The 27,237-nt window shown below is 43.4% G+C and overlaps 1 protein-coding gene across 1 annotated transcript; it reads left to right on the forward strand.

The window, feature by feature from the left end:
- The first annotated feature begins 1,805 nt into the window (after positions 1–1,805).
- On the forward strand, positions 1,806–27,227 carry SRD5A2 (steroid 5 alpha-reductase 2). The gene is made up of 5 exons (XM_054630400.2): positions 1,806–2,173; positions 22,220–22,383; positions 24,148–24,249; positions 25,233–25,383; positions 25,921–27,227. Exons 1-5 carry the CDS (start codon positions 1,890–1,892, stop codon positions 25,985–25,987), a joined length of 768 nt encoding a protein of 255 aa, XP_054486375.1. The 5' UTR covers positions 1,806–1,889; the 3' UTR covers positions 25,988–27,227.
- The last annotated feature ends 10 nt before the right edge of the window (positions 27,228–27,237 follow it).

Consider the following 27,237-nt stretch of genomic DNA (forward strand, 5'->3'; position numbering starts at 1 on the left):
CCCTTGCTTGGACAAAGGTACCACTGCTGCTGGCCTGTGACCATTTGTACTGCTTTATGGCAGCGTGGCTGGCACAGTTCTGGTCCTGCCCTCTTTCATACACAGCTGGGAGACAGCATGTACCAGAGACTGGGAGCAGCAGGCAGCTTGCAAGCACCCTGGCATCTTCTGTGGGGGAAGAGTGCTCTGGCATGTGGCTGACAGCCCTAACATGTCACACATCTTGGAGGCCAAAAAAACCTTGACCTGTTTTACTCACTGCAACAAACATGACCTTAGCAACTACAGCACTCTGCGAGGATAAGGGAGAAATTGTTTATGACTGAAAGAGCTCTGCTCCCCTAAGCAGCTGCCCCAAATAGGCAGCAAATACAACATGTGCCTCCCTGAACTACAGGACAGACTACAGCCAGTGGTTTGGTCTCCCTCTGTAAAAAGGGAATCCCCTTAAGCAGAATGCAATTGAATCCAGGCCTCCCACATCCTAAATCACTGCACTCACCACTCAGACCTTGAACAAAAATCAATTACCACCTCTGCTCCAGAAGAGCAGTTTTGTATGGCATCCAATCCTTTGCAGAGCTGCATCCAACTGCTTTCTCAGAGAAGCTGCAAAATGACATGGATGACGCTGTAATTTGTGACCTTGAGGTGATATGCTGTAACAGCCAGAAAAATACAGAGTTTAATATTCTGCTAGCCCTCCTGCTGTAATTCAGCATCCTGTTAATCCTTATTAAATGGAGATCCCAGAGGAAAAAGGCAAAAAAAAGGACTATAGTTTTAGGCAAACTTGTCAAAACTACTTCATGGGGTTCAGACTGAAGGGTTCCTGAGCACACCCCAAATCTAGCACCTATGTTAGGACCACCTTCATTAAAACTTGGGGCACTTAAAAAGTTTCAGCCTTCTTGGGTTATGCCAAACACGACCTGGACTCGTCAGACTCGTGGCTCTTGGACTGTGTTTTCCTAATTCTACGGCAAGCACCTACGTTTGCTCATTTTCCTCCGACCTTTGGCATCTATCTGCTTTTGCTCTCCACCTGCGCTCAGCGGAGCGGCACTGCCTGGCACCAGGCGCTGCTCGGCCCTGGCAGCACTGATGCCCGGGGCGCGGTGACACGCCGGGGCACAGGAAGGGAACTCCGCCGCTCGCTCCCACCTCGCCGGCAGCGATTGCAGCGGTCGCCTCCTGCGGGAGTCACCCCCGCTCACCTCCGGGCCTCGCCCCCGCTCGGTGCCGGCCGTGCCGCCCCCGGCCCTGCCTCCCTCCCTCCCTCCCTCTCTCTCTTCGCCCGCCGCCCTCACTCCGGGCATGGAGCGGACCGGCGGCGGGAGGGGCGGGCGCGGATCCCGGCAGTGCGGGGGACGGGAGGGAAGGGGCGAGGGACAGACGGAGGGACGGGGGACTGCTACCCTCCGGGAGGGACGGATGGCCGGGATGGAGGGGGACAGCTCCTCTCCGGGCGGGACAGGAGAGAGGGATGGAGAGGGACAGCTCCTCTCTAGATGGGACGGGAGGCAGGCAGGGGGACAGCTCCCTTTTGGACGGGACGGGAAGGAGGAAAGGATGGAGGGCAACAGCTCCGCTCTAGGTGGGGGGAGGAGGGATGGAGAGGGTCAGCTCCTCTCTAGATGGGACGGGAGGGAGGGAGGGAGGGATGGAGAGGGTCAGCTCTCCTCTAGGTGTGTGTGGGGAGGGATGGAGAGGGTCAGCTCCCCTCCTGGCGGGTCGGGGCGCCTCGCCCGCTCCGGCCCGGGGGGCTGCGCCCTGTGACGAGCCCGGGCGCTGGGAGGCAGCGCGGCGGGGCGGGGTGACGGCCGCGGCTCTAATAAGGCCGGGGCTGGCGCTGGCCGAGGGCTGCTCGCCCCCGCCCGCCCCCGAGCATGCAGTGCTTCCCCGGACTGGTGCTGGCGCTGAGCTCGCTGCTGGGCGCCCTGGCGCTGCTGCAGCTCTCGCTGCACCTGCGGGTGCCGTCCCGCTACGGGAAGCACGAGGAGCGGCTGTGCCGGCCGCGGGGCCGGCTGCCGGCGCGCTGCGCCTGGTTCCTGCAGGAGCTGCCCTCCTTCCTGGTGCCCGCTCTGCTGCTGGCGCTGCGCAGCCCGCCCCGCCTCGAGCCGCTCGGCTGCCGCCTCCTCTGCTGCCTCTTCTGCTGGCACTACTTCTACAGGTACCGCCGCCGGGCACGGCTCCCGGCCGCCGCGCCTCGGGAAAGCAAACGGAGCGGGAGCAGCCGGAGCCGGGCCGGCGGCGCGGCCGGGGCAGGTCCTGGCTGCAGCATCGCTCCCGCCCGAGTCCGGCTGGCCATCCGCGCCCCGGACTCCGCTCCGAGAGTAGGGACCGGCCGGGTGGGCATCTCTGCCCGGGGGGAGGAGCACCCGGTGGTGCTCGGGTGCTTGAACAGGGGAGAGGATGGATGCTTTGAATTGTTCTCTTAGGGGGAGGGGAAAAAAAAAAGAAAGAAAGAAAAGAAAAAAAGAAAGAAAGGAAAAAAAAGAAAAAAAAAGAAAGAAAAGAAGGTTTCGCTAAGTTGAAGGAAAGGTTTGGGTAAAACTCATCCAGATATCCAGATATTATGGTGGTGCATAGGAAGCGCCTGTTGCGGGCAGGAGAAGCGCCGCGTGTGCGGCGCCGGGAGCAGCGGCGGCCGCCGAAGGCAGCCGTGGGAATACGCGCGAAGGTGGCCGAGAGCAAAGCCACGGAGCACCGGGGGCGCACGGCTCTGCCCATGGAGCACTGGGAGCGCACGGCTCTGCCCATGGAGCACCGGGAGAGCACGGCTCTGCCCATGGAGCACCGGGAGAGCACGGCTCTGCCCGAGCACCCGGAGCGCACGGCTCTGTCCTCAGCACCGGGAGCCCACGGCACTGCCCATGGAGCACCGGGAGCGCACGGCTCTGCCCATGGAGCACCGGGAGCGCACGGCTCTGCCCATGGAGCACCGGGAGAGCACGGCTCTGCCCATGGAGCACCGGGAGAGCACGGCTCTGCCCATGGAGCACCGGGAGAGCACGGCTCTGCCCATGGAGCACCGGGAGAGCACGGCTCTGTCCTCAGCACCGGGAGCGCACGGCTCTGTCCATGGAGCACCGGGGGCGCACGGCTCTGCCCGAGCACCGGGAGAGCACGGCTCTGCCCATGGAGCACCGGGAGAGCACGGCTCTGTCCTCGGAGCACCGGGAGAGCACAGGCGCTGCGGGCGTGCGGTGCCTCGGCACCAAAGTTGGTTCATTATGCTCAATTCGTCATTCCTGCTCCACTACCGAAGTACCAATTTGTGTTGGGGTTTTTTTTTTTCTTTTCATACCTTTTCTTTTTAGAAACCTGGTCTTGTCAGAGTCAACGAATGCTGCAGCTCTAATTAATTCTGTATTTGCTAATCAGGAGTTTAAATAAATAGTAGTGTTTTTATCCAGTGCTGGTGATAACTTTGCAGAGACATAGCTCTACAATTGTTACCCAGTTCTGCAGAGTATCACTAGAATCCATCTTCTCCACTTCCATTTTCTGTGGAGTTCTTTCATGAGAAAGCTGAATTTTGTTTATGGAAAAAAATGGCTTTTATTCACAAGTAGCAAGTGCACATACAAATGTTATGCCATTATGTAGTAAGGAGCAATGTAACTTCTGAGGCAAAACCTTGACTTGATTTGACGGTTTCCACCACCATTCCTATATCTGGGGGTTTTTTTAGTTTGCTTCATAGAAATAGAAAACATTCTTGTAATATTTGATCAGAAATAATTATTTGCTCCTCAACCAAAATCAATATATTGAAAATCCAGTTGCAGTATCTCTACAGATAGTTTAAGGATAGACACTCAAGGCTATTCTGGAGATATTCCAAACAGGGAATGGTTCACATTGCTAACACTATTTTAGGCATGTATTTGTTATCACTCCCATTGTCTTTACTGCAGGAGTCAGCTCGAGGACACACCCATAACATATTTGGCTTCCAGAAAGCTAGATGTATTGATTATATGTAGTTATACAGAATTTAGTTAAATGCATTTTGTTATCAAGAATTTCTGATTGTTTGAGAAACACAACTATCAATGAACACCACTAGACAACTGAAGGAAATGTTACCCTATCAGTGTGCATACATCTATTGGCTCTGTGGCTTCTTTCCCAAATTTACTGCTGGACTGAGGCAAAAGCTCTGTGTTTTCATATGTTTTCTTTCCCAGACAATTTGGGGATCTTCTCATCTCTCACTGGAATATCCTTCTTCACTTCCTCACTTCAACCAAGTCTGTATAAAACTTTTCTTGCTAATACAGCATATTACTCTAATACCAATCTCACAGGCTGCAGCCCCTTCTCACACATGCCATTCTGACATTCTGCTGAATCAATTAATATTTGAAATGTTGTATTAAATATTAATACTCTGCTGTTGTGTAAAAGAGCAGCAAAATCACAAAATAAAAGTTTTTCTGGGTTTTGCCTGACAATACTATAGGACAGGCAGGTTCTTTGAGGGATCCTTGGTAGAATGACCTATGGCCACATGGCTGTGTTTATGATTAGAGCTTTCTTGATAACATGAAAGTTTTAACAATCAGCACAGATAATTTTTATCTACAGTTTCTAGCAGGTAGGATAATTTCTTGTTACGGAGAATTTTTTAGCCTGTAGCATATCTTACAGTTAAACAGAATTTCTGCAGCTTTCTTCTTTTCCAGACCTTTTAGCTACCTGGACTTTTTTAGTCCTCGGATCCTCTGAAGGTTGGGTCAAATTCTTAACAATCAGTAAGTGGCACAATAACTGTAATCTGGATTAAGCCTTGAACTAAAAGAATGGGACCTACTCAGTCCTTGGAGGAAGATGACAACAATGGAGGAGACTTCCCTGACCACTGGGCATCCACAGGTTTTGCCATCAGGGCTCCAGTCTAAGCCCACCTGCAGCTCCTGGATTTTCTAGGCAGTACCTCATGGGAATTTAGGCTTCCCTGTTCCATGCTGAGAGCCATCACATCCTGGTGATAGTGCTGGTGGGCAAGCTGTCTTATTGCAGAGCTGAAAAAGGGGTGGAAAGAAGGGCACTTACATATGATGTGCACTTGCATATTATGGCTGTTTGCCTATAAAATGATGCTGAACAAATCATATTACCAAGGGGTACTGGTGACACTGCATTAGAAAGTTCCATTGCCATGCAGTGTTTGAAAAGAGGTCCAGTAATTTTACATAACAGTCAGGACCTAGTTTGACTTTTTCCGTTTTCTTTTCTTTTGTTTTGTTTTCATTTTATTATCTTTACTTGGAAGAATCTAACAATGGTTTTAAATACTTTCGTGATTAAACTTGACTGCAAGGATACTAAGTGTTATATCAATCAATAATAAAATTGCATTTACCTAATGGGTGTAGCCTACTTCATTTTCTGACTTTAAAATTTTGAAATGAATAAAGGTGTTCCACTCTTAATCATAAAGGTATTTTGTTAATCCACTTCTACTTTTACTACTGATCATCTGGTATCTGTACTTAAGCATTCCTCTGTGTTTGTATGACACATTTTCTTTGTATATTGTTGCATAATTTAGTGACTTCTTTCTCTCCACAGGGAAGCTTTTATAATTCCTAATCTTGTCTCATCTACTATAGCAAACATACATGAGGAAGGGAAGTTTTCATCAGAGGTATGCTCAGATAGACATTACAGTCCATAATGGAGAAACACATTATGACACATTAAGACTGCTGTGCTTAGCAATTCTACCTTTCTTTATGTTCTAGCCAGCTGTGTTGCCCCTTTTAGATTGAAGCACATATTTCAGAGTAACTTCAAGTCTTGACCTGAAGACCCCTGAAAATGAAAAATCCATCATTTTTTAAAGTGTTTTAATATTTTAATCCAGTGTTTTCTTTGGTAGTGTTATCTTCTAAATTCTTTTACCCTTACTTAAATATGTTTAAAATGTTTTGCTTAAATTTGAATGGTCTTGATTTTTGTCCCAGTGGGCCTTGCTCCTTCTATCCACCCTGTGCTAATTTAAAGCACTCCACTCTCTAGTGTCCTTCAGTATTCTCTTACCATGATATCACTTACATGGTACTGGATCATGTTTTAATTTGCTTGTTACAGAGTTGTCAAGCCCTCTGTCAGCATCAGTTTGATGCAGATAATATAGGAGCACATGATCATATTTCTGTGCATTAATTACCACACATGATGTCATATTTATGCTGAATTGATGGGTTTGTGGTGGATGTATGCCAGATATAGGGGAATAGGCATTACCTGATCTGACACAGAGTAGTGCAGACACATGATACTTCATCTGACATGAAGTTGGTCAGGATAAAATTACCTTTTCATAAAATTAGGAACAGCCTTAAGCCACCATAATTAGCTGGTCCTGCTTTTGGACATGTTGTCAAATAGCTACAATATTTTTTTTTTTATTTGAACTGAGGTATTGTAAACTAGATTTATAATATCACTGAACCACAGCAGACCCTCAATGCAAGACGTTTTTTCTCCCTCTCAGTCCTCAGATAATTTCTGTGGCTTTTTATCCCTCTCCTTTTTTTTCTATTTCTATAAAATGAAGACATCAGTGTGTGATAAATGATACAGTGCCAGAGTTGTAGTAGCATGCCTAGAGAGAACATTACTTTCCTGTTCCGCCATCCTACTCCGATGTTTACACATTAGGAGAGCACTTTTCTGTTTGGAGTCATAGAGGTACATCCTATGTTTCCAGGCTACTTAGAACACTCTAGAGCTGGTGTGACCTGGATTGTAACCAAGGTTACAATCTATCACTCCTTAGGAGTGGTTTTCATTTATATCACTGTATTTCCTTCATTTTTAAATAACTTTTTAATATGGGCTCACTGCTTAGAAATGCTGTCCTGCCTACATTCATATTCACTGCTTGTCTAGAATTTGTGCCATGGGCCAGCTTAATCAGTGGTGGTTTTGTATTGATTATCAGGCTCTTGAGGAGTATGCTGGAGCGTTGAAAGGACCACCCTAATACTGTTCTGGAAACTGGCTTAGCGCTGATGGTGCTCATTGACAAGGACATTGATGGTCCTCATTTAGAGGACGTCCTGCAGGAGTGCCGTGAGCCAGTTCTGGCAGGTGCTGTGCCCCATCCAGCCCACTGCTGGCAGAGAAAGGAGATGGTCCCCTGGGTGGTGACTGCTCATCAGAGAGCCAGCCCTCCCCTGGTGCTGCCCAGAGCAGAGATTTTCTGTCTGCGAGGATTCCAGAGGGAGGGGATGGAGCCAGGAGACTTCCCCTCCATCCTGCCTTGTCCAGTGGCCCGTGGTGAACCATGAGAGCAGAACAACAGAACAGCTTTCTGCCTTTGTCTGCCACCGCTAGGCAGCAGCCTCTCTCTTTGTGCCTTTCAGGAAGGGCTGAAGGCAGCCTGCTGCTGCTGCTGCTGCTGCTGCTGCTGCTGCTGAGGGGAGGAGAAGGAAGGGAGGAATCCCAGCCCCGGCCTCTTTGGCCGCTCTCCTTAGCTAGCCAGCTCTTTGTGTCTCAACAAGCACTTTATCAGCACAGCATGGTGTGAATTTCGTCAAATTCAAATGCTCTCTGGTGCTAAAGATAACATTCTTAAAATTGGAATTATTTGGAATCTGAAAAAAATCAAAATCTGAGTTTCCACGTCTGTTTTCAGTAAGCTCATAGCACCTTCACTGTCACAGGGTATGTTCTGTGGTTGCAGGGGCCTCCAAAAGTGATGGGGTAGGAAGGTAGAGAAAAGGAAGAAGAAAGTGAGAAAAGAAATTACTGCCAAGTCTGCCATCTGCATCTGCAATCTCTGTGGAAAGCTGGTTGTGAGCTGAAAATGATGGGTGGTGTAAGATGTACGTACAGGAACACTTCTTGTGATAAATGACTTACAAAGTATTTTACTTTGAAATGTAGTTTGTAGTACAGCTTTTCCTGCTGGAGGGGCTGTGCTGGGAATGCAGCAGAAGCCCTCAGGTGGTGAGGAGAAACCCATTTGCTGCCTTTCCATTTTGCAGTCCAGCTTCAAAAACCGAAGGTGGGAAACATAACATGTGGCAATGAGAAGAAACCTTTGCAATCCAATCCCATATAAATCCTCATGCTGCATTTCTCTGACCAGTGAGGAAGACAGAGTGATGAGGGAGCAGAGGTGATGCCACCATGCACAATAGCAGCAGGGAGGCCCTTGTCCCACTGACTTGTGAAGATAATCCTGAAGACAGAAGTGTAAAAGACAGGGTGCTGCATTTGCCCCTTCTGTGCTGCCCTTAATAGCTGGGGCACAAGCAACTTAAAGAGGCATTTCAGTTTCACCTATTACATTTACTTATTTATTTTCCTCTCTTGCAACTTTGTTTTCAATCAAATCTCTATTTTCTATTTTATTCTGTTAATACATGAACAAACCAAACTGCTGTTCTCATTTCTGAAGTGCACTGAAGTGAATCTGAGAGACATTAAGTAAGGCTGCTCTTTGAGGTGCAGCTGGATCCCCAGACTCCTCTGATTGGAGGTGACCCATATGGTGCACCTGTAGCTGGTTTTCTACAAATTGACATATTTCTAAAGAGATCAGGGAATGCAGAAATTTGTGGCAAGAGAATGAGAAATGGGGAGCATTTGAAAACTGCTTCCTCACATAAGTTTTTAACACTTCTTTTGGCCAGTTTCCCTCTCTCTGGAATGAAACACTTCTTTTGGCCAGTTTCTCCCCCTCTGGGGGGAGAAAGGAAAAGGCTCTTGCTCTCCCCTGCTCTGCAGAATGCAGTGCCTGCCTGTGCTGCCTGGCTGGTCAGGCAGGTGCTGTGTTTACCTGGACTGGTCCTTTTCTTAAAGTAGGAATACCTACTTCTGATCAGTAAGAAAAGCAGCTCAAGACTCCAGAGAAATGCTGAAGGACAGAGGCTCCAAATGAGTAAATTTTTTATAAATTAACTTGCTTATAATTTTTAGAGGTATTCGGTATTAGTTCATACAGAGTTTTAGTTATGTTTTCTGAAACATGAAGTGCATAAACAGAAATTAGATTTAGCTTGAAGGATATTTATATATTTAAGTGGTACTCTCCTTGCTAGTAGTGAATATAACCAGACCAGAAAATAACCATCAAGTCCAATAGATCCAATCCAGAGATTAATTTTTCCCCCCACAGAAATAGTTATTTTATCCTTTGACCTTAGAAAGTTGCCATTATTAAGTGTCGATAACTAAAGACATTTCTCTTGTTGGCCTCTTATAACCTCTATAATTAATCTCCCTATACAAAATCTGCAGGTTTTTGACAAGTAACAAATCCTGTTCTCTTTTCCTTCACCTTGATTTGGAATAGATCCTGACCAGATTCCTTTTGGCCTTCACCAGCTACACAGTAGCACATTTGCATCCTCTCTCCTGCCGTTTGGCCTTGGCAGTAATTCTAGATCTGTCAGCAATATCCCTAACAGAGGCTGGCCATTTGCTGTGCCTCTTCTATGTATTCCTTGCTCCCCAGGCATCCCAGTGCATTACAGTAATGCTAATATATAATCTCTTCTGTGAAAATAGTAGATTCATTGCTATTTTTATCTGGGTTCCTCAGATTAATGTACTACTAGCCAAGACAAGCATCTCTTCATATGCTTTGCCTCACAATTGTAAAATGCTCATGTATCCAGTGGTAGTGTGGAGTTTGCTTCCTTGCAGTCTTGTCTAGCATTATGAAATGCTTCCTAATTCTGCTCTCAAAATAGAATACTATCTGATTGCCTTCCTAACAGTTAGCACAAATAATCCTATCTATACAGTCCTTTCCCAATGGGAAGTGGGCTAACATTACAGAAACCTCTCAGTTTTGACCAGGCCAAATTTTACCCATGTGATTTTTCCTTTTATCTCTTGTTCTGGAAGATTTTCTGCAGAGATAACTTAAGACTTTTATCTTTTCTCACTTCCATTCAAGACATCATGCTTCTCAGGAGTATCTTTATATCTGATGCTAATTCACTTGTGCTGTTTTGTTATTACCAGGCAGCTTTAAATGCACTAAAGGAGTATTCATGCCTGCTCTGGGACCTCAATGCTGCTGTTATTTACAAAATGACTTGGTGGGTGTCAGTCCAGCTGCTCTGCACTGAACTGTCCAAACTGCAGTTCCAGGGCAGACACCTGAGTCCCAGCCACCAGGACATCACCAAGGCACAAGAAGGTTGCTCTGATCTCCTCTGTGTGAGGCTGAAGCCCACCCAGGAACTGAAAGCACTTGCTATCCTGTGAGCTTAAATCTTTTAGGATGATAACATTCTGAGCTCCAAACCTCACTGGGCTTTGGTAAGACTGGCAAGAATCTGGGAAAGATCTGGATTTGCATCACCACATTCCTGGTGTTCATATCAGAAAAGCAGAGTTATAAAGGGTTATACTAAGACAGAGACAGAAAAAGAAAAAAAATTATATACAGGAGTTTCTGTAAATGTTTTTACCAAAGGAGAAAATTATTTGTTTTAATCATGATGATGTCGGTAGTATTCCCTTATTTGGGCTACTCTTTTAAGCAGGAAATAAAAACCAAGAGAAAAGTGTTAACGTCCGCTCCATATGCCCAGTGGGAAATTTGTGATAGATCTTGCTCCTTCAAGATCCACAAATCTGATTTTTTTTGATTTCTTATCATAGTAGAGGCAGCCATTAAGGAGGAAATAGAACTTTCATACTAAGCCAATAAATATTGTTTGACAAAAGGACACACTTTAGTAGCCCCTTTGTGTACTCAAGAGCCTGTATAATTAGGTAGTTTGCCAGTTTTATGGAGCTCCATTAAAAACAATAAAATTGTGAAATAACCTCCTAGTAGTATGATTATAAATCAGAGTCCATCCTAGACATTGCATATTTCCCTTGGTGTAAGTTATATTCTTAAAATTAGTTTTGGTCAAGAAGGGTTATGATAAAGAAATACTTTCAAACTTGAATTAAGATACAATTCTTAATTTATATACCTCAATGTGTTCTTCTCTGTCCAGAAATTGGTTTAAATGTGGCAGGTGAATTGATCAGTAGGGTGATCTTTACTGAATTTGGTCAAATAATTAAATTCATGTACATCTACACCCATTTAAATGTAAGAGTTGCATTACTCTTTGCTGAGCACTCAGCTGGCATTCTAATTATGTTTGCAACATCTCTGTTACAACAATAGCAATGGGATTATTTTGTTATAAAACCCAACAAAAACAAACCCAATTAAAATATTAGTTAAAATGTTCCATGTAGGGAAATAAGAAAAGGCAATTCATAAGAAAAAAAAGCAGTAAATTTTTCTACAGGTCCAAATTTGTTCTAAGAACCAGCTAAATTCTACCTAGCTGTGAACTTTTGAAGTATCAGTTACTACTGCATTAATACCAAAGGATGGGCAGAAAGTTTCACCATTCCTAGGAAGGTGTATCCAAATGTGACCTTCAACAGCAATGAAAAAAGGTCCTGTTTGAAGGAAGCTGGGTTTGACCTCCTCCTTCCTTACTACCCTTTATAAACATGGAGCAGCAACACCCACAGTCAGCTTCAGCCAGGTTTAAGATACCATTTTCCTTACAACAGGGCTAGAGTTCACCAACTTAATCCAATACCTGCCATGCTGGGAGACTGCCTCCCAGAAACGGCTCTGGAAAATGTCACCTTATCAAGGTTGGCTTCAAAGAGATGTGTTGTCTGCTAGAGAAAGAGGGTTTGCTTAGGGGAGATGCTAAGGAACAGATCTTTGAAATGTAGTTTCAAGACTTTGCTGAAGCAGGTCCTGAGGCAGGAGATGACCTGCAGCTCTTTGACATACTGGTAAAGATAGGCTGGGTGACTTTCCTACAAAACCAAGGCTCCTTGATCTAGGTAGTCATGCCATCATTCAGGCTGGGCAGGAAGGCTACAGAGAGCTCTGAGTGAGTTAGCTTGGCTACCCAAAGAAGTATAGTCACATTAGCATGGTCTCCTGCTGGAGATGCACGTGCAAATACTTCCAGACAGTGTGGTCCTAAGCAAACCTTCCAGTGACTCCAGTCACACATCTGGGGTAGGAAAATGCATGGACCTCTATTAAACTTCTGCTGCTCCTGAGAACAGGAGAGGAAGAAATGTTGAGAAATGACAGAATGGAAGAAAAGTACTTACATTATGGTGTTGAGGGTTTTTTTTCCCTGCTTGCTTCTCTTTAGAACCTTAAAAAAAAAAAAAGATCATTAAAGCATTCACACTTTAAAACTTGGCTCAGATTAAGGTTACTAAAGTGAGACATGTCTCTGACTCTTCCTAGGGAAAGCAATTTAAACTTGGCGGAGCCGTCTGAGAAGTGCGTTTGTATCTGCTCAAACAGAAAGGTCGTCAGCTAACATTTTTAGAGTCTGTTGCTCTGGTTCAGCTGAGGCTATAATGTGAGCCTGCAACCCAGCCAAGTATGCTCTAGGCTGGCACTGTAGGGACAGAGCAAGGCTTTTCTGGCTGCTAGGATAATCAACAGAGAAGAAGTAGTCTCCTAGCTGGAGTTCTGGCAACATGGATTAGGAAAAATACAACATGTCTTGAATGCAGGGAAATAAAAACCACTGTGAGGTTTACAGGGCTACAAGGTGGGAAGAGACAGAAATGTCAGCTGCAAGAGCACAGGAGGAACAAGTAGGAGAGTTGTTAACAACAGCTAGGGCAGTAGTGGGGCAGGAGTGAGAAGAAATGGGAAGGAAAAGGTCATGATGTGAGAGGGCAATGCCCAGGTATCAAGAGACAATGCTGACACTGTGCTGAGTGATTCACCCAGCAGCTCTCAGTGTCAGGAAATCTTTTGACATATTTTGCAAGGAAACAGAGACAATTGTGACTCAGAATCAGCCCATGGTAGCTTTTCCTTAGGGAAAAAAAAAGGCTTCTAAGTCCTCTGATTATTTTAATGTAAGCACAAACTCAGGATCTGACCTGGCCACTTCAAATTTTGTTCCTCTCTATGTGTATGTACTGCCTTGAGTGCCATGAGATCACAGAGGTTCAGTATGCTGGCTGAATATAATCTGACCAAGATTTAATGTTGAATAAGGATAGATTACCAATTATCTGTCTTCCTTTGGTCATTTCTCAGGCCCACAGGAGCAATTTATGGAAAATAATGACACTTGATCTGGTAAGTGCAGTCGTAAGAGCACAGATCTATGCATCCCTGGATTTTGTGCCAGTTTTTATGTAGACGCATCCTCCTGTTCTGCTCATGATCTCAACCTCTGTGAACTCTTAAAACTCTGCTCCAGTGGAGCAGGGAACTTTTTGAAGTGCACAGCATAGTGTCTGATTAAGTTACTCTGGCATGTCTTTCACACTTTTGGCAGACTCCCACAGTTTAGCAATAGGAACAAAGTGATCTGTTTTCATAAATATCAAGTGATTATTTCTGAAGAAGAAAAGAGGGAGATACTTTTGGCTGGCCAAGGCTTTGACACACTATTGCTTAGATAAAACAACAAATATTCTCATAACCTCTAAGTGCTGTTGCCCTTTAGATACTATCAAATAGTAGAGGTAATCATGAAGCACTGTGAGATCTGCACATTTGTCATCAGCACAATCCATCTAGTCAAGTTGAACTTTAATCCCCAAACAAGTCGTCCTTTCCTCTAATCCCCATGAAAGTACAAATCTGGACCAAGTTTAATTAGGGTTTCCACTGCGATAGCTGGCCTGGTGCTGAGTCCATCAGAGCCTCTCTCTGACTAAAATAGCACCATGTTCCCATTCCCAGGCAGTTCCTGGCCACATACAGTCCTCAAATTTTCTTCTCTTTCCTGATGGACATGTGTCTAGTCTGTCCTTAACAATTGCTGCTTATTGAGATTCCTAGTATGTTCCAATGCCTCACTGTCTTTCCCTAATATCTAAGCTGCATTTTCTATACATCTGTTCAGGCCTGTTGCTTCTTACTGCTTCTACTGTGTTCCCAGTAGACAAGGAGAATGCTTGACTCCTTTCTTCTTTGCAGGAGCTTTTTATACAGTTGCAGTTCGTTATGATGTCTTCCACTGGTTTTCTCTTAGTTATTTTAAAGAGCCTTGAGTCCTTCAGTCTTTCCTCACATCACACTTCCTAGACCACAGCTGTTTTTCTTTGGGTTGCTTCCACTTTGTCTTTTATAGAGAGCTGGACAGAGCATCATTTAAGCTCCTACTAGCTCCATGCAAAGGGGAAAGATTACCTCAGGTGTCTCCAACAACACACTTTAACATTTGCCTTTTTCACAAAAGCCTGACCCATTGGCTCATGCTCACTTTGCCACCTACCACCATTCCCTCTCCTATCCAGCCCTTTTTTCAGCCTGTCTTTTACATTTGGTCTTAATTAAGTGTAGCATTTTGCCATTGTCTTTACTGAATTAAATCAACTGTTTTAAAACTATCAAACAAGTATTTCAAGACAATTCTAAACTCTGGTTTTCGTTCTTGGTGTGCTCAGCATCTCTCAAAGCTGCATCAGCCACAAACATTGCAAATATTTTTTCCCCAGAAGCATGATATTAATGAAAAAACTCCTGAGTAGTAGCAGAAGAGTTTTTTGCAGAACCTCCCTCAAAAGATCTTTTTAGTTTGATAGTAAACAATTGTGAACTATTCCTTGATATAATTTTTCAATCAGTTTTGCAGCCACTTAACATCCTCTAAACCAGGAAACTCCAAGTTACTTATAAGGTTGACATGTGAGACAGTGTAAAAAATCTAAGGTCGAGACACAGGACATCATCTGCTCCTACATTCTTCTCTTATAATATATCCAATTTATGTCAATTCCTTCACTCAACAAACTTACCTCATGAAAATAGTGTTGCATATGGAAATGAGTCTTGTCCCCTGCTGTTACAGACCCACAGGACTCTGAGTCAAAGAGGCTGTGACAGGTATTGCTGCTCAGACAAGAGGCTGATCAGGCTGCACATTCTGCACTCCCCTGACTTGGCTGTGTAATGTCTGAGGGCAAACTGTGAATTTGTAGGGGATGGTACTGATTTCAGCAGGGGTCTGTACAGGGGACATATTCCCTTTGCTCTGTTAGCTCCACTTCGCCTTCTTTGGCTATGAAAGAGAAAAGTACTTTTTTAAAAAAATCTCTATCTTTCTGATGAATATGCCAAATTTGACAAGGGATAGTGAGAAAGATATTAATATCTGGTTCATCTGGCTCTTGTTTCAGTTGCCTTTGCTTAAGGGCAGTAAATCAATTCTTCTCTTTGTTTAGTTCAGCTCTCATTCTAATCTCCTTTCCACAATACAAACGAAAAAGAAAAAGCGACTGGGTTATAGCAAATGAAAATAAAATAATATTTAAATTAAGAATATTTTGAGCCTATTTGGCTTATACCAAAATAGAAACATGGAAGAAACAAATATGCCAATATAAATGTATACTGAGTGTAATTTGCTGATGAATTGTGACTTGCTGAGCGAGGCAGCTTGACAGTGCACCAAACCCAGCAGTTCTGTTCTTAGTGTGCCTTTAGAAAATGCATAATAATTAAAATACAGTGTTTTGACGCTGTATCTGCGAAACCAGTATGATGCTTTTCATTTTTGAGTGCCTTTTTACCAGAAGAATTCTCCTTTGTTGGTTCTGTCTGGATGCTGGTAGTCACTGGGAGATACCAGATTTTCTAGTGACATTTTCAGAAATAATGGAAGAATACCAAGAGGAGTAATGAAGTAATTTATAAACAAAATTGCAAAACACTTTTGAAACCTGGACACTGTTGCAGTGAATTTAAAAGAGGAAAAAATTTTGCCTTGGAGTCATGCCTACACAATTATTTTCTAATTAAAACCAAATACCCTTTTTAAGGTCTTATTCTTTTCCCTTTTCTTAATTTGTTTTCCAACCACTTATATTTTATTAAATAGAGCACATCTAATAATATCTGTATGCAATGTGAAGAGGACTAAGCTTTATCTATAAACTGGATTTATCCTTCTTACTTTGCTAAATGCACAGCATGCTAGCAATTTATATCAATCAATGAGGCATTACTGACTAGTTCTAGCTGGTCACAATGACTACTTCAGGCATTTATAATGTTGGAACTGAGTACTACATAGCTCAGATTCCTTAAATTTATCCAAGGTTAAATGCATCATGTTTTTTTTTTCCTTCAATGATTGATAGTGATACAGAAGCACCATTTTTTAGCATTTCCCATGAGATACACATGCTTTTGAAATTTTTTTTTTTCCTATAACTCCCCTTCATTCAAAGGCAGTTGTAAGAAACTATGTTTTTCTGACCTGTCGCCAAGGTTTCAACCTGAAGTCTGTTTTTAGCTCTGTGGCCACAAGTCAAGTGCAGTTGCTGATTCCTTTGACTGTTCTGCAAGTGCTGTCATCCATGGTGTCAGCCTTCCTGGCACAGCAAGTACCACTCTGGAGCTTTACTCATAAATGCTGGTGTTAAGCAACTGCTAATCTATTCTAAGGAGTTTATCATCTTTGAGATGCTCAGTTTGTATAAAATGTTAGATGAGTCATGAGACATTATGAAACCCTGAAGGTAACACGCTGGATTAGAGCAGAGGCCCTTCTCAGTCAGCACTCTGTCTTGGCAGAAGCCAGAGCCAGATCATTCCAAACAAAATGCAGTAAATGGTGGTCAGTTGTCCTCAGCAGCTGCTACCTTCTGCCTCTCTTCACTGGAATATAATTTATCCCCTGAAATATAAGAATTACTATTAATTCCAAATCTTTGTGTTTTCTTTGTAAAAGAATCTGCCTTGTCTGTAATTTCTGATTATCCTCCCTCTCCCAGTCCTACCCAGCTCTTTACTTCAGAGTTTTTTTCTATATTACATTTAATAGAAATCTCATTGCATTCAAACTAACTTCCCTTCAGTATCAGGACAACTGTTGGTCACAGCTATTCAGCTCTCCCAAATAAATTACTTTCTAGTATTGTGTGTTATTTCTTATCTGAAATAAGTTTATTCTTATTAATCTTCACTACAAGTTCAGCAGTCCCCATGGTCCAGTATAGCAGTCACTTACAAGTCTCTTCTCATTTTTCTACTGAATCCTACTGTGTTTCTGATGCCTTTGCATTAAATCAGTGCTGCCCAGACTTTCTCTTTCCCACTGCCTTGCTTCTCAAGAACTCCTTGAAACCCAGTGATGATGCCATGTGTCTCAGGGCTTCCTCAGTCCTTCTCCTATCCCTTGATCAGACATGTGCCTCTATCTCTTGCCCAAGAAAGATGAGTCTGCTCCTGCCAGAAGTCTTCATCAGCCCTGGACCTGACACTAAGAGACCACAAAGAAAGACTGTCCCTACAATAACAGGCTTCAGGTTCAATTCATCTTGGAAATGAACCACAAACATCCCAAGGATAGTAGATTGATGAAATTTTTTTAGATATACTCCTCAGAAATTAACCAGATATGACAGGTTAAGTATTGTTTGATACAGCTGAATCAAAAGATTTTAAATCATATATCTATCTTTCTTATTCCTTAAATTATAGCCATCAAAATTTGTCCAAAGACCTTTGGAGGAACATGGAAGTAGGGTATTTTGCATGTGGAAAAATATTGCTGGCTTTGAAAAGAGAGTTCATTCCAACTTTGTTTTTGTCATCACTAGATAGATAAATCTGCATGATTAAAACAAAAAAGATTGTTCTCTTGCTCCCCTCACTGACTCTATTCAATTATTTAAGCTCTGTTAAGATGAGCTTACAAACTGGGCCACAGTCCAGGAAGTGATTACAGTTACCTGTAGATAGCATGATGAAGGAGGGTTAAAATGCCTAATTTCACTTTTGGAAGTGTTTTTGAGTATTTTCTTTTATTTTCCCTTTAAACTGATAGCAAATTAGCCTGCTGCTTGGAACTGAAAATTTACCCATCACATTTGTTTTAACCCAGTCTGGGATAACTGAAAATTTTTAATTGGCCACAGGAAAATTAGGTGCCAGATTGTGTCCTGGTGTGGACTTGACAGTTTTCTCCTATAAATATCCAATGAGAATTATTGTAACACAACTCAAAACCAGTAAAAGTGCATTTAACCTACAAATAAACTACAGAATGGGGCTCAGAAAGTATGTGCAGATTAATCAGCAGCAGATGTCTTTGGGACATCTAATTTGGCATCCATAACTCTCCAGAATAATTAGAAGCTTTGTGTAAGGCACCACAGCCACCCCAAGCAGAAGTCCATCCTGTTTGTGAACAACTTGAGCCTTGGTCCAAGCGGTCAGGTATGCCAAGGGTGCCAGCAGCTCTCTAGTAATGTGATTCCAGTGACAACCTATGGTGTTAATTGTTGGTGCAAAGAGAACTGGTCTGTGTAATCTCCCCAGGTCTGGACACCAATCTTGTCAATCTGTGCCCAAGAAAGATTGAAAGTAAATCCATGGTTTGATAGCAGGCCAATCCTTTCATGTCTGACTGGTCTGTAGTTAGTGTAACACAAATCACAAGGTTTTTCTTATCACCTGAGATACAGGTATTTGTACAAATAAGAAAATGAAAACAGTCCCATAAGGAAGGAGATGCAGTAGAGTCTAGAGAGCTGTCCTCTACTTAGAGAGGTCTTTGAGAAGGTACCAGTAGAGTGGTGAGAACTGCAGAGCTCAGCAAGGAGTTTTCAGGGAGTGAGAAAAGGGGCTGCAACACGGGCCCTCGATGGAGCAGGGCCCATCATTATCTCACCTACCGCATGAGCCCTGCAGCAACTGCACAGCCTCACCTGTCTGTGTTTTCCAGGGTCAGCTTAGTGCACACATGAGCTGGGAGCTCCCTGGGGGCATCACCCTCATGGGAGGGCCTGGCTGCCCGCCCTGACCTGAGCCACCAGCTCTCTCCACCTTTTGTGCCTCTGGGTGGGACAAGCAAGGAGCCAGAGTACATGGAGCCCAGGCTGTGGGCAGTGCTTCTCGGGCACTGTTTCCCACCTTGGTTCATCCTCACCAGGCAGTCAGGGCAGGGCCTGCCCCCCACAGTCCAAGGAGAACTAAAATGTCCCTGCAAGGACTCAGAGCATTCCTGGTCAGGAGAAGTCCATAAGTCTCTCCTGGAAGCTGGCCAGGGTCACAGGGGATGGGCCAGGGCATTCAGACCGTGCCCCAGCATGAGTAGGACAAAGCTGGGTTATGGCCAGCACCTGCTTTCAAGGAGAAAAGCACCACATCAGCCCTGCCCATCTTGCAATCCTTCTACTTCCTAGCCCTTTGTTCATCCTGGTTAGACCCAGAAACAGGCCTGGTGGCAGAGGCATGGATGGGCAGACACAGCAGGAGGCTGTGGAGGGAACCAGGTGTCCTCCATTCTGGGCATCCTTGGCCCAGCTGCCCCAGGTGTGAAACACCTTGAGCTTCCAGATGTATAAATGAGCTGTTACTGTCTGAAACACTGCAACTAGGGCTTGGAGAGGAGAAGACACAGCAGGAGCATAAACATCTCTGACTGACAAGCTATTGGAGGACTGACAATCTACTCTTATGGTAACATTTGTGAAAGATTTCCACCTTCTGTGGAAAGAAGATCAAACCTATACTTTCCCTGGGTTTAGGTAAGAGTCTCCAGTGTTTTCAAGAAGCTGGGCTAATACCTCTAAGATGAAATTTGATGCAATGTCAAATGATTTTCTCTTCAAAACCTGGGGTTTTTTTGGAAAATAAATGATGGGGAAGAAAATGAATAATGCATTATTCATTCATTTAAAAAGAAGCTGTTGGCAATGGTTTAGTCAGATGCAGTGCCTTTGGCTGGTAAAGATAATAAAGGAGTAATGAATTAGTCATCAATACTGCACCGAAAGTAAAAGGTCAAATTTGTCATTGGACTAAAACCAAAAGACTGGATTTGTTCTGTTATTCTAAAATGGTGGTCTTCAGGCCCCCTTTGATTTTCACACTGCAAAATAGTTCCAGCAGAGCTGCAGACTCTTCTATGGAATATTTAAAACTATTAAATGCCCCTGCTTTATCTCTGTTGCTTTTTCAAATCTCATCAGGAATAGTTTGTGCACCCTCAACTAGCCATGTAGTACAATCTCATACAGAGAATTGAATGTGGTCTCTGGTTTAACAGACCTACCAAGATTTCCTTGGAGAATTTGTTCCACAGCAAAGATTCTTGGATGAAATTCTGACTTGGATTGTCCAAACTGCTATGAGGCAGGATTACAGTGATGCCAGGATTTTACTACCTCAACAACTAAACAAAGCTGGTGCCTCCTGGCTCCCCTGCCATTGTACTTTTACTTTGCATGCAGATTTTTTCTGTCCTGTGTGCACTCCATGGCAGAGAGGTTTGTGGCCTCCTGTTACTGCAGGATAAGTCACCTTTCAAGGGCCTATAACCTCTACAGCAACAGCAGCACCAGGAAGCAGCACAGAAACAATCAGTTTGTCTGGGACCTGAGAACCTTCTGTTTGCATCAGCTGTAAAAACTCAGAGACTCTTAAACCTGACTGGTTTTGGCAAAGGATAAAGCACTGCCAGTCCTACTTGAATCTACTGTATACATTCACCTCCTAAATAATTTTGTGTGGTTTGCATCATTCCCTCTTCTATACAATTTGCTTTCTTCAAGCCTGCATTTGAAATTTTCACACTTTTTTTCATAACTGTTCAGGACAAATTTGTCTTGTCAATATGACTTCAACAGCAGATCAGAATGCTAAAGCTGGCCTTGCTTACTCATAATTCTAGCATCACATTCCTAAAGGGCAAGATCAGTAATTATTGGTAACATTACTCCAAAGAGCATTCCTTCCCATTCTGTAACAAATATGACAAATGTGATATCACTATCTGAAGAACATTTTCCATACCTCTTACGTTTCTCTTTCTTTAAAAGTATTTAGCACTTCTGCATCACAGCTGCCTTAATTGCTGGAAATCTGTCTTGCCTTGCTTTGGAAAGCAGTGAATTAACATGCTGCTGCTTGTACTCTGCTTACTCACTTCCAGACATGGAATGATTTAATCTAGATTTATAATATTGTGAGATTTTATGCCTCAGCTTGCTTTAGTTGACACTTGCAACATGGGATGTGAATTACTTATCAGCAATGCTTATATACTGGTATGATGAGCACCATCCAAAGCCCAAGAGGGCAAAAGAAAGAAATTCAGAGTGTATATTTTTCCACTTGCAGAACTTAAGTGGCCAGGTAAGAAAACACATACTAAAAATTAATATAACTTCTTCGTTTCACTCTCCAAGGGATGATATGGATTGCCCAAAGTGTCAACAGGGATACTCCCACCTGAAGCGAACATACATATAAATTAAAACTATACAAGCACCAATTATTTGCTGACACAGATGTTAATGCTACTGTGAGCACAGCTGCTGCCTAAGAAAGCCCAGTTGCTGTAGCTGCATGGAAATCTTGGTGTTTGTCATATTAAACTTATGGCTGTAGCTCTTCTTATTTTAAACAAAAGCTTGAAAGCATGGAGGGGAGGCAGGGACTGGAGGTAAAGCAGCTCCCCAGGCAGGGAAAAACAGTTCTCTGCCCCTACATTGAAGTGTCCAAGCAGAGCAGGACAGAGCTGTTGTGTGTTAGAGATGCAAGGGGTCTCTTTCTGAGTGAAGTGGGAGAGGCTGGGGCAGGAGATTACATTTTGGGCTGTATACTGCAGGGGATGAGAGAGCCAGGGGGTCTCAACACTGCCCTCAAGCCCATCTGCCACCATGAGTTAAAGCCCTCAGGGATCAGGAATGTCTTCTCCATAACAAAGCTCCTCCCGACGTTCGATGCTCATGGCATAGTAATCGTTGTTTGGAGAATCAGTATTGCAGTTGGTGCTGCCCTTCACAAACATCAGTGATGTCTGAACATCATGTCCCCATGTCCCTCCACAGCAACCAATCTTCCCTTGGCCCACTGGAGCATTAAATCAAGGCTTGAAATGAAAATGGAGTTTGTGGGCACGAATTCCTCATTTTCACTCAAAAGCGTAGAGAAAGGTACAGAGACATTTTGAAAGCATCAGTGAATCTGGATGAGCTTTCTAACTTCCCACCTGCAGGACCAGAAAAAGATGTGTATCTGTAGGATTTAATGTTCCAAATAAATTGCTGATCTTATATTGTTGCAGCTCTTTTCAAATTTTTTGTCTTTATTGACCTATTTTCTACTTTGTGCTTTGTTCAAGTTTTTTCCCTACAGCAGAGAAATTGCAAATACAATGTTATCATGAGCAATGTGCTGACTTTTTTTTCTTATCTACCTTAGGACATTTATTTACCCTTTCTTCACTAGAGGCAGACCTTTCCCACTGCAATTGCTTTTCTTTGGCATGTTATTCTGTATCTATAATGGCTTCCTCCAGGGGTACTACCTGATTTACTGCGCTGAATACCCAAACGATTGGTGCACCGACATCCGATTTACATCAGGTAATTACAGCTGCAGGATTCCCAAGATCTAATCTCCAAGCAATTTGTAAGCATTTTGAATTATGTCCTAATCTTCAGTGAACATGTGAGTCAAATCTGTTGTGATGGAAATCAGCATAAGACCTGCTTGCCGGCCCAGATAAAACAAATGTGCAGTAACTTTTTTTTTCCTGTTAGGCAGCCACCTTTGAAGGTATATCATGTTATGTGTTAGTCTCAAATCATGAGCCTTGTTTTACTGACAGCACTCCAGAGCCTCCTGCTGCAGTGGGCCACGGAGATGCAATCTCAGGCCCCAGGTGCATGGGGCTGTGCCCTTGCTCAGCCAGAAGCGTGCACCCAGCAGTGGCTGTGTGCGAGCGCAAGCTGTGGCTTTCTCTTCCCTGCCAGGCAGCTTTGCACTCCATGCAGCTATTCTGAGTGAGAGAGAAAAGCAGGGCAAAACCCCAGCATGAATGAAGCTCTGGGGACAAAGAGCTCTTTTTTCTCATGTAAGGCACAGGGGAAGATTAGAGATCACGCACAGTCTGGTTGTATGTTAATACGATTCCTTTCTATTCTGTAACTTAATAGCCTAACTGAATTTCACCCTGCAAAATCCCTCAGAGAATAACTGAACAAGAGCAGTTGGATGGCATTACAGATTTGGTACTGCACAGAGAGTGGTTTTAAATGTAAACATAGAAATGAGGATTAACATGGATGTCTGAGGAAACGTTTCGGATACAATAAGTACAAACTAACCAAGGTACTCGCAATACCCTGTTTCAGACCATGGATACAAGTCCAGTCTTTTCAGACAGCATCACATACTAAAAATTCTGGACATTGTTTAGTAAGACCTCACATATCCAACAAAGAAAACACCATATAACTTCATTTTCATGATAAATAATATATATATATGTTTAATGTTAAAAAAAAAAAGAAAAAAGAAAATCAGCATTAGCAGTACTTGAAATATTAAGGAAAAAAAACCCCCAGTATATTCTTCCTCTGCAGACTCTTACCAACTTTCTGTTGCTACTGGAAATGTTGAGGTTTTATCAGCATTAAATCTTTTATTTAACATTGTATTGCACACACTATTTCTTTTCTTGCTTTCCCATCATTGTCAGAGGTGGTTTTCTCAGTGTCCAACGTGTCACAAAATGAACGGCATATCATCTGCAGACTTTCTCAATCAAATGCCTCTGGTTTTTCAGTTAAATGGAATCTGGTCAATGGATCACTCAGGCCAGATAATGTCAGCATCCTTCAGCAAGTACCTACTTTCCATCCATGCCCAAAGCTCTGTCCAGGCAGCCTCACTGCCAGTGGACTGAGAGGTGCTGGGATGTAGGTTCCTTTCCCAGCTCCAGTGATGTGCTGGATAACTCTGTGTCTCTGTGCTCCCTATTCCTCAGCAGTAAAAGGAGGGTATTGGTACTCCTCTACAGCTCAGTGCTTACTTTGTGCACAGCTGTGGCTGGCTGTCATCAGCTGTGGTGGCCATGGGGTACTTTGTGTCCCCATCAGTATTCAATAAATGACTATGGTCACCTGGAAGTTCAGCTGAAAGTGCTCTGGTGTCACCAGACACCTGTGCTTCTCCTGTTCAGTAGCCTTCTTGGCAGCAATGCATCTTTTGACTTGAAAAAGAATCCACCCACCTCAAATTATGACCCCTATCTGTCTGCTGCAAAGATAAACCTCACACATGAGCTTGAGCAGGGATATCTGGACAGAGCTGTCTTTCTAATCCATTTCCTGTTGGTTTCTTAGGCCTCCTCTTATTTCTGCTGGGAATGGGAATCAACATTCACAGTGATCTCCTGCTGCGCCAGCTGAGGAAACCCGGGGAAGTCACGTACAAGATTCCTCAAGGTACATTCTTATCTCCCCTTCCTTGAAGGAAGTAGGGCAGCAGAATAAATAATGTTTTCTGACTGAATTCACAGGAGAGTGACAGTAATGGCAGAGAAGCTGGTCTTGCACAGCTTCTCAGTACCTCTTGCACAGGGATTTGCTTCAGGTGCCCCCCAAAGCTGCAGGGACTGGTGTGAGCTGGCTGCAGGCAGTCCAAGGAAAGCAGCAAGAGTATCTGGAAAACACAGACTGTGAGGAGAGATTTAGGAAATTGGCTGGTAATTCTGAGAAGATTGAAGTGGACACAGGATTTTAACTTTGCAAAAGGCAGCTGCAAAGAAGGAAATAGTCTTCTCCATGCCCAGAAAGAAGTAGTAGTGGACTTCTTACTGTGCAAAAGGTGGATTCAAACTTCAGGGGAAAATAATAACACCAAGGATGCAAGGTGCTGAATTGCCTTTCCAGGAAATGTCTAGCTCTGTAGAGCAATATGGATAGGAATCCAAGAATTTCTTGGGCTTGGTATTGACTCCTTCTGCTGGCTTCCTATGGATGGTGACATGTCTCTCCCAGAGTTTCTCGCCTCCAATATTTACCGGCCTCTTGTAAATGTTGCAAAATCTGAGATCCAGATATTGCATTCCCCACAGGCAGTGAAGTTGCAAAATATTTTTAGGACATGAAAAGGATTGACTAATGCTAATTCTTGTAATTTAAATCTAATAATGGCCTTTTTTAAGTTATTTTCCAAATGAAAATAAATGGTTGTGAAAGTGCTGGAAACCTCTGAGTCAGAATCCCCATTGATTCTTGTGTTTACACATGAATTTCAAACAAGATCCCCCTTTGGCATGGTTCCACTGGCTTCAGGGAAGTGCATTTAGGTTGCTGCTATGGGCTGAATAAGAAAGGGTATATATTCTGCTGCTGACTTCATGTGAAAGAACCTTCCATGTACAGGAGATGACTGTAAAAATTAAATATTTTGTCTGTTGCTGCAGGAGGACTGTTTACCTACGTTTCTGGAGCCAACTACTTTGGAGAAATTGTGGAATGGTTTGGTTTTGCCATTGCAACCTGGTCCCTACCAGCCTTCGCCTTTGCCTTTTTCACTCTCTGCTGCATTGGTCCACGTGCTTATCACCATCACAGGTATCAAACTGTTCCTTGCCATATGCTGCTACTTCCCCTTGGAATGCAGTTTGCAAAATGCCAGGGAGGAGCAGAGCCAGGAACTGGGATAAAACTGAAATCTGAAGCCATGTACAGGGGGTGTATTGGCTTATTTGTGTAAGGCAGGCAGGCAGCTGGTGCCCCTGGCCTGACAGTCATTTATTGTGACCTGAGCTGCATCACTGCTTCCACCTTGCTAAAGCCTCTCTTTACTGAGCCTCATTAAAGTGAGCCTTTCCTAAGGTTTCCCTTGCAACCTCTGCAGTCCTTTGGAACAGATATGTTCTGAATTCCTAAAATTTCTACTTTAGGCCTGTTAGAACCTTAACAATATTATCAGTTAATTAAATAACCGGGTGTAAATAGTTTTGGAACTGCTTTTTTGCAGAGTAACACACTAAGAAAACAAAGAAAGGCAGCTTGGAGCAGTTTTAAGGTTCCTCAGCTGATCTGTGTTGAAACTGTGAAGTTCCCCTCCATATAGGCAGGTTCACTGTCTTGCTTATTTTCTTTCAGGTATTACCTCAAGACATTTACGGACTATCCAAAATCAAGGAAAGCCTTGATTCCTTTTGTTTTTTAATGACTGAAATATGGACTCTTTGTTTTGTTTTTATAGGATTTTTTTTTCCAATTCCTAGTTTTAATGCTAGGTCTGACTATAATTAATTGTATAAATGATATCCCAGGATTGTAACAGACAAGAAGGTAATTTGGAATGGAAGTTCTTGTTTTAATTAGAGGGGAAATTGCAGATAGTTGTGGGCAAAAGGACTCCCCAACAAACATATTTGCTTCTCAGTGCAGTTCTATCTGTGGAAAACAAATATATACCTGCATTGACATCAGAGAAAAAACATTGGCTAAATATTGTTGCAGAAAAGTAAAAAGTAAGCCCATTACTTTGGAGAAAGTCTTCAGCAGCCACTCCAATTTATAGCACTCCTGCAACTGCCCCTCTTGCCCCCACGCTGCAGCACTCGTGCCCTCGCTCTGCTGGCAGTGCCCTGGGTGTTGCCACACTTTAAACCAGACAGGGGGGTCTCATTTGCCCCAAAAAAATTACTCAGCCCATTATTTTTCATCTAAAAGCCATCTTAGCTCCCAGAAACACAAAGTAACAGGAGGGAGCTTGTGCTGGCACAAGGCTGGGAGCAGTGTGCCATGGCACAGAGGTGAGGTACATGGAGATGGAAGCTGGCACTCACAAGCACAATGTCTGTGTTCCTTTCTTAAGCATTACTTCCCTCACTGTCAGATGATTAATCTTCAGCCATCAGGGTTTGTTTTTTAAATGTACTTTGTTATATCAATTGCAGCTCCATTAGCATTTCTTTTCTCTTGCAAATCCAGATCTTTTTTTCAGAATAAAAATTTTTCCACTTGGTTGTTGTTCATAAAAAGATTTGAAATGGTGATGTATGACAAAAATTACAACAAATAAAGAGCTCTGTGTTGAAGAAAATGTTCTCTGACACTGGAAGTACATTTTGTCTACAGAGAATATTTTCAGATACTCTTATTAGGAAATGATGCAGAGATATTATTGAAGTTTTACAATCAGACAGAATGCCTCTTCCTAATTTCAGGATAGTTAGGAATTTTCCAAAAAATGTCATTAATCCCAATAGGAAGAGATGTCCCCTTGGATGCTGATAGTTTTGGTTACCCTTTAGAGCATAAAATCCTGCTAAGAATTATGCTGAGCAGCTGGCAAGAAAAAGATCAGACTGCACACATGAAACATACTACCTACTGTTGGAGTGACCTGATTGATTGTATGCAATTTCCTCCAAAACACAATAAAATTTATGTGAAACACAGAGCTGTGTT

This window comes from Agelaius phoeniceus, chromosome 3, assembly GCF_051311805.1.
Source record: "Agelaius phoeniceus isolate bAgePho1 chromosome 3, bAgePho1.hap1, whole genome shotgun sequence".
Taxonomy (NCBI): Eukaryota; Metazoa; Chordata; class Aves; order Passeriformes; family Icteridae; genus Agelaius; species Agelaius phoeniceus.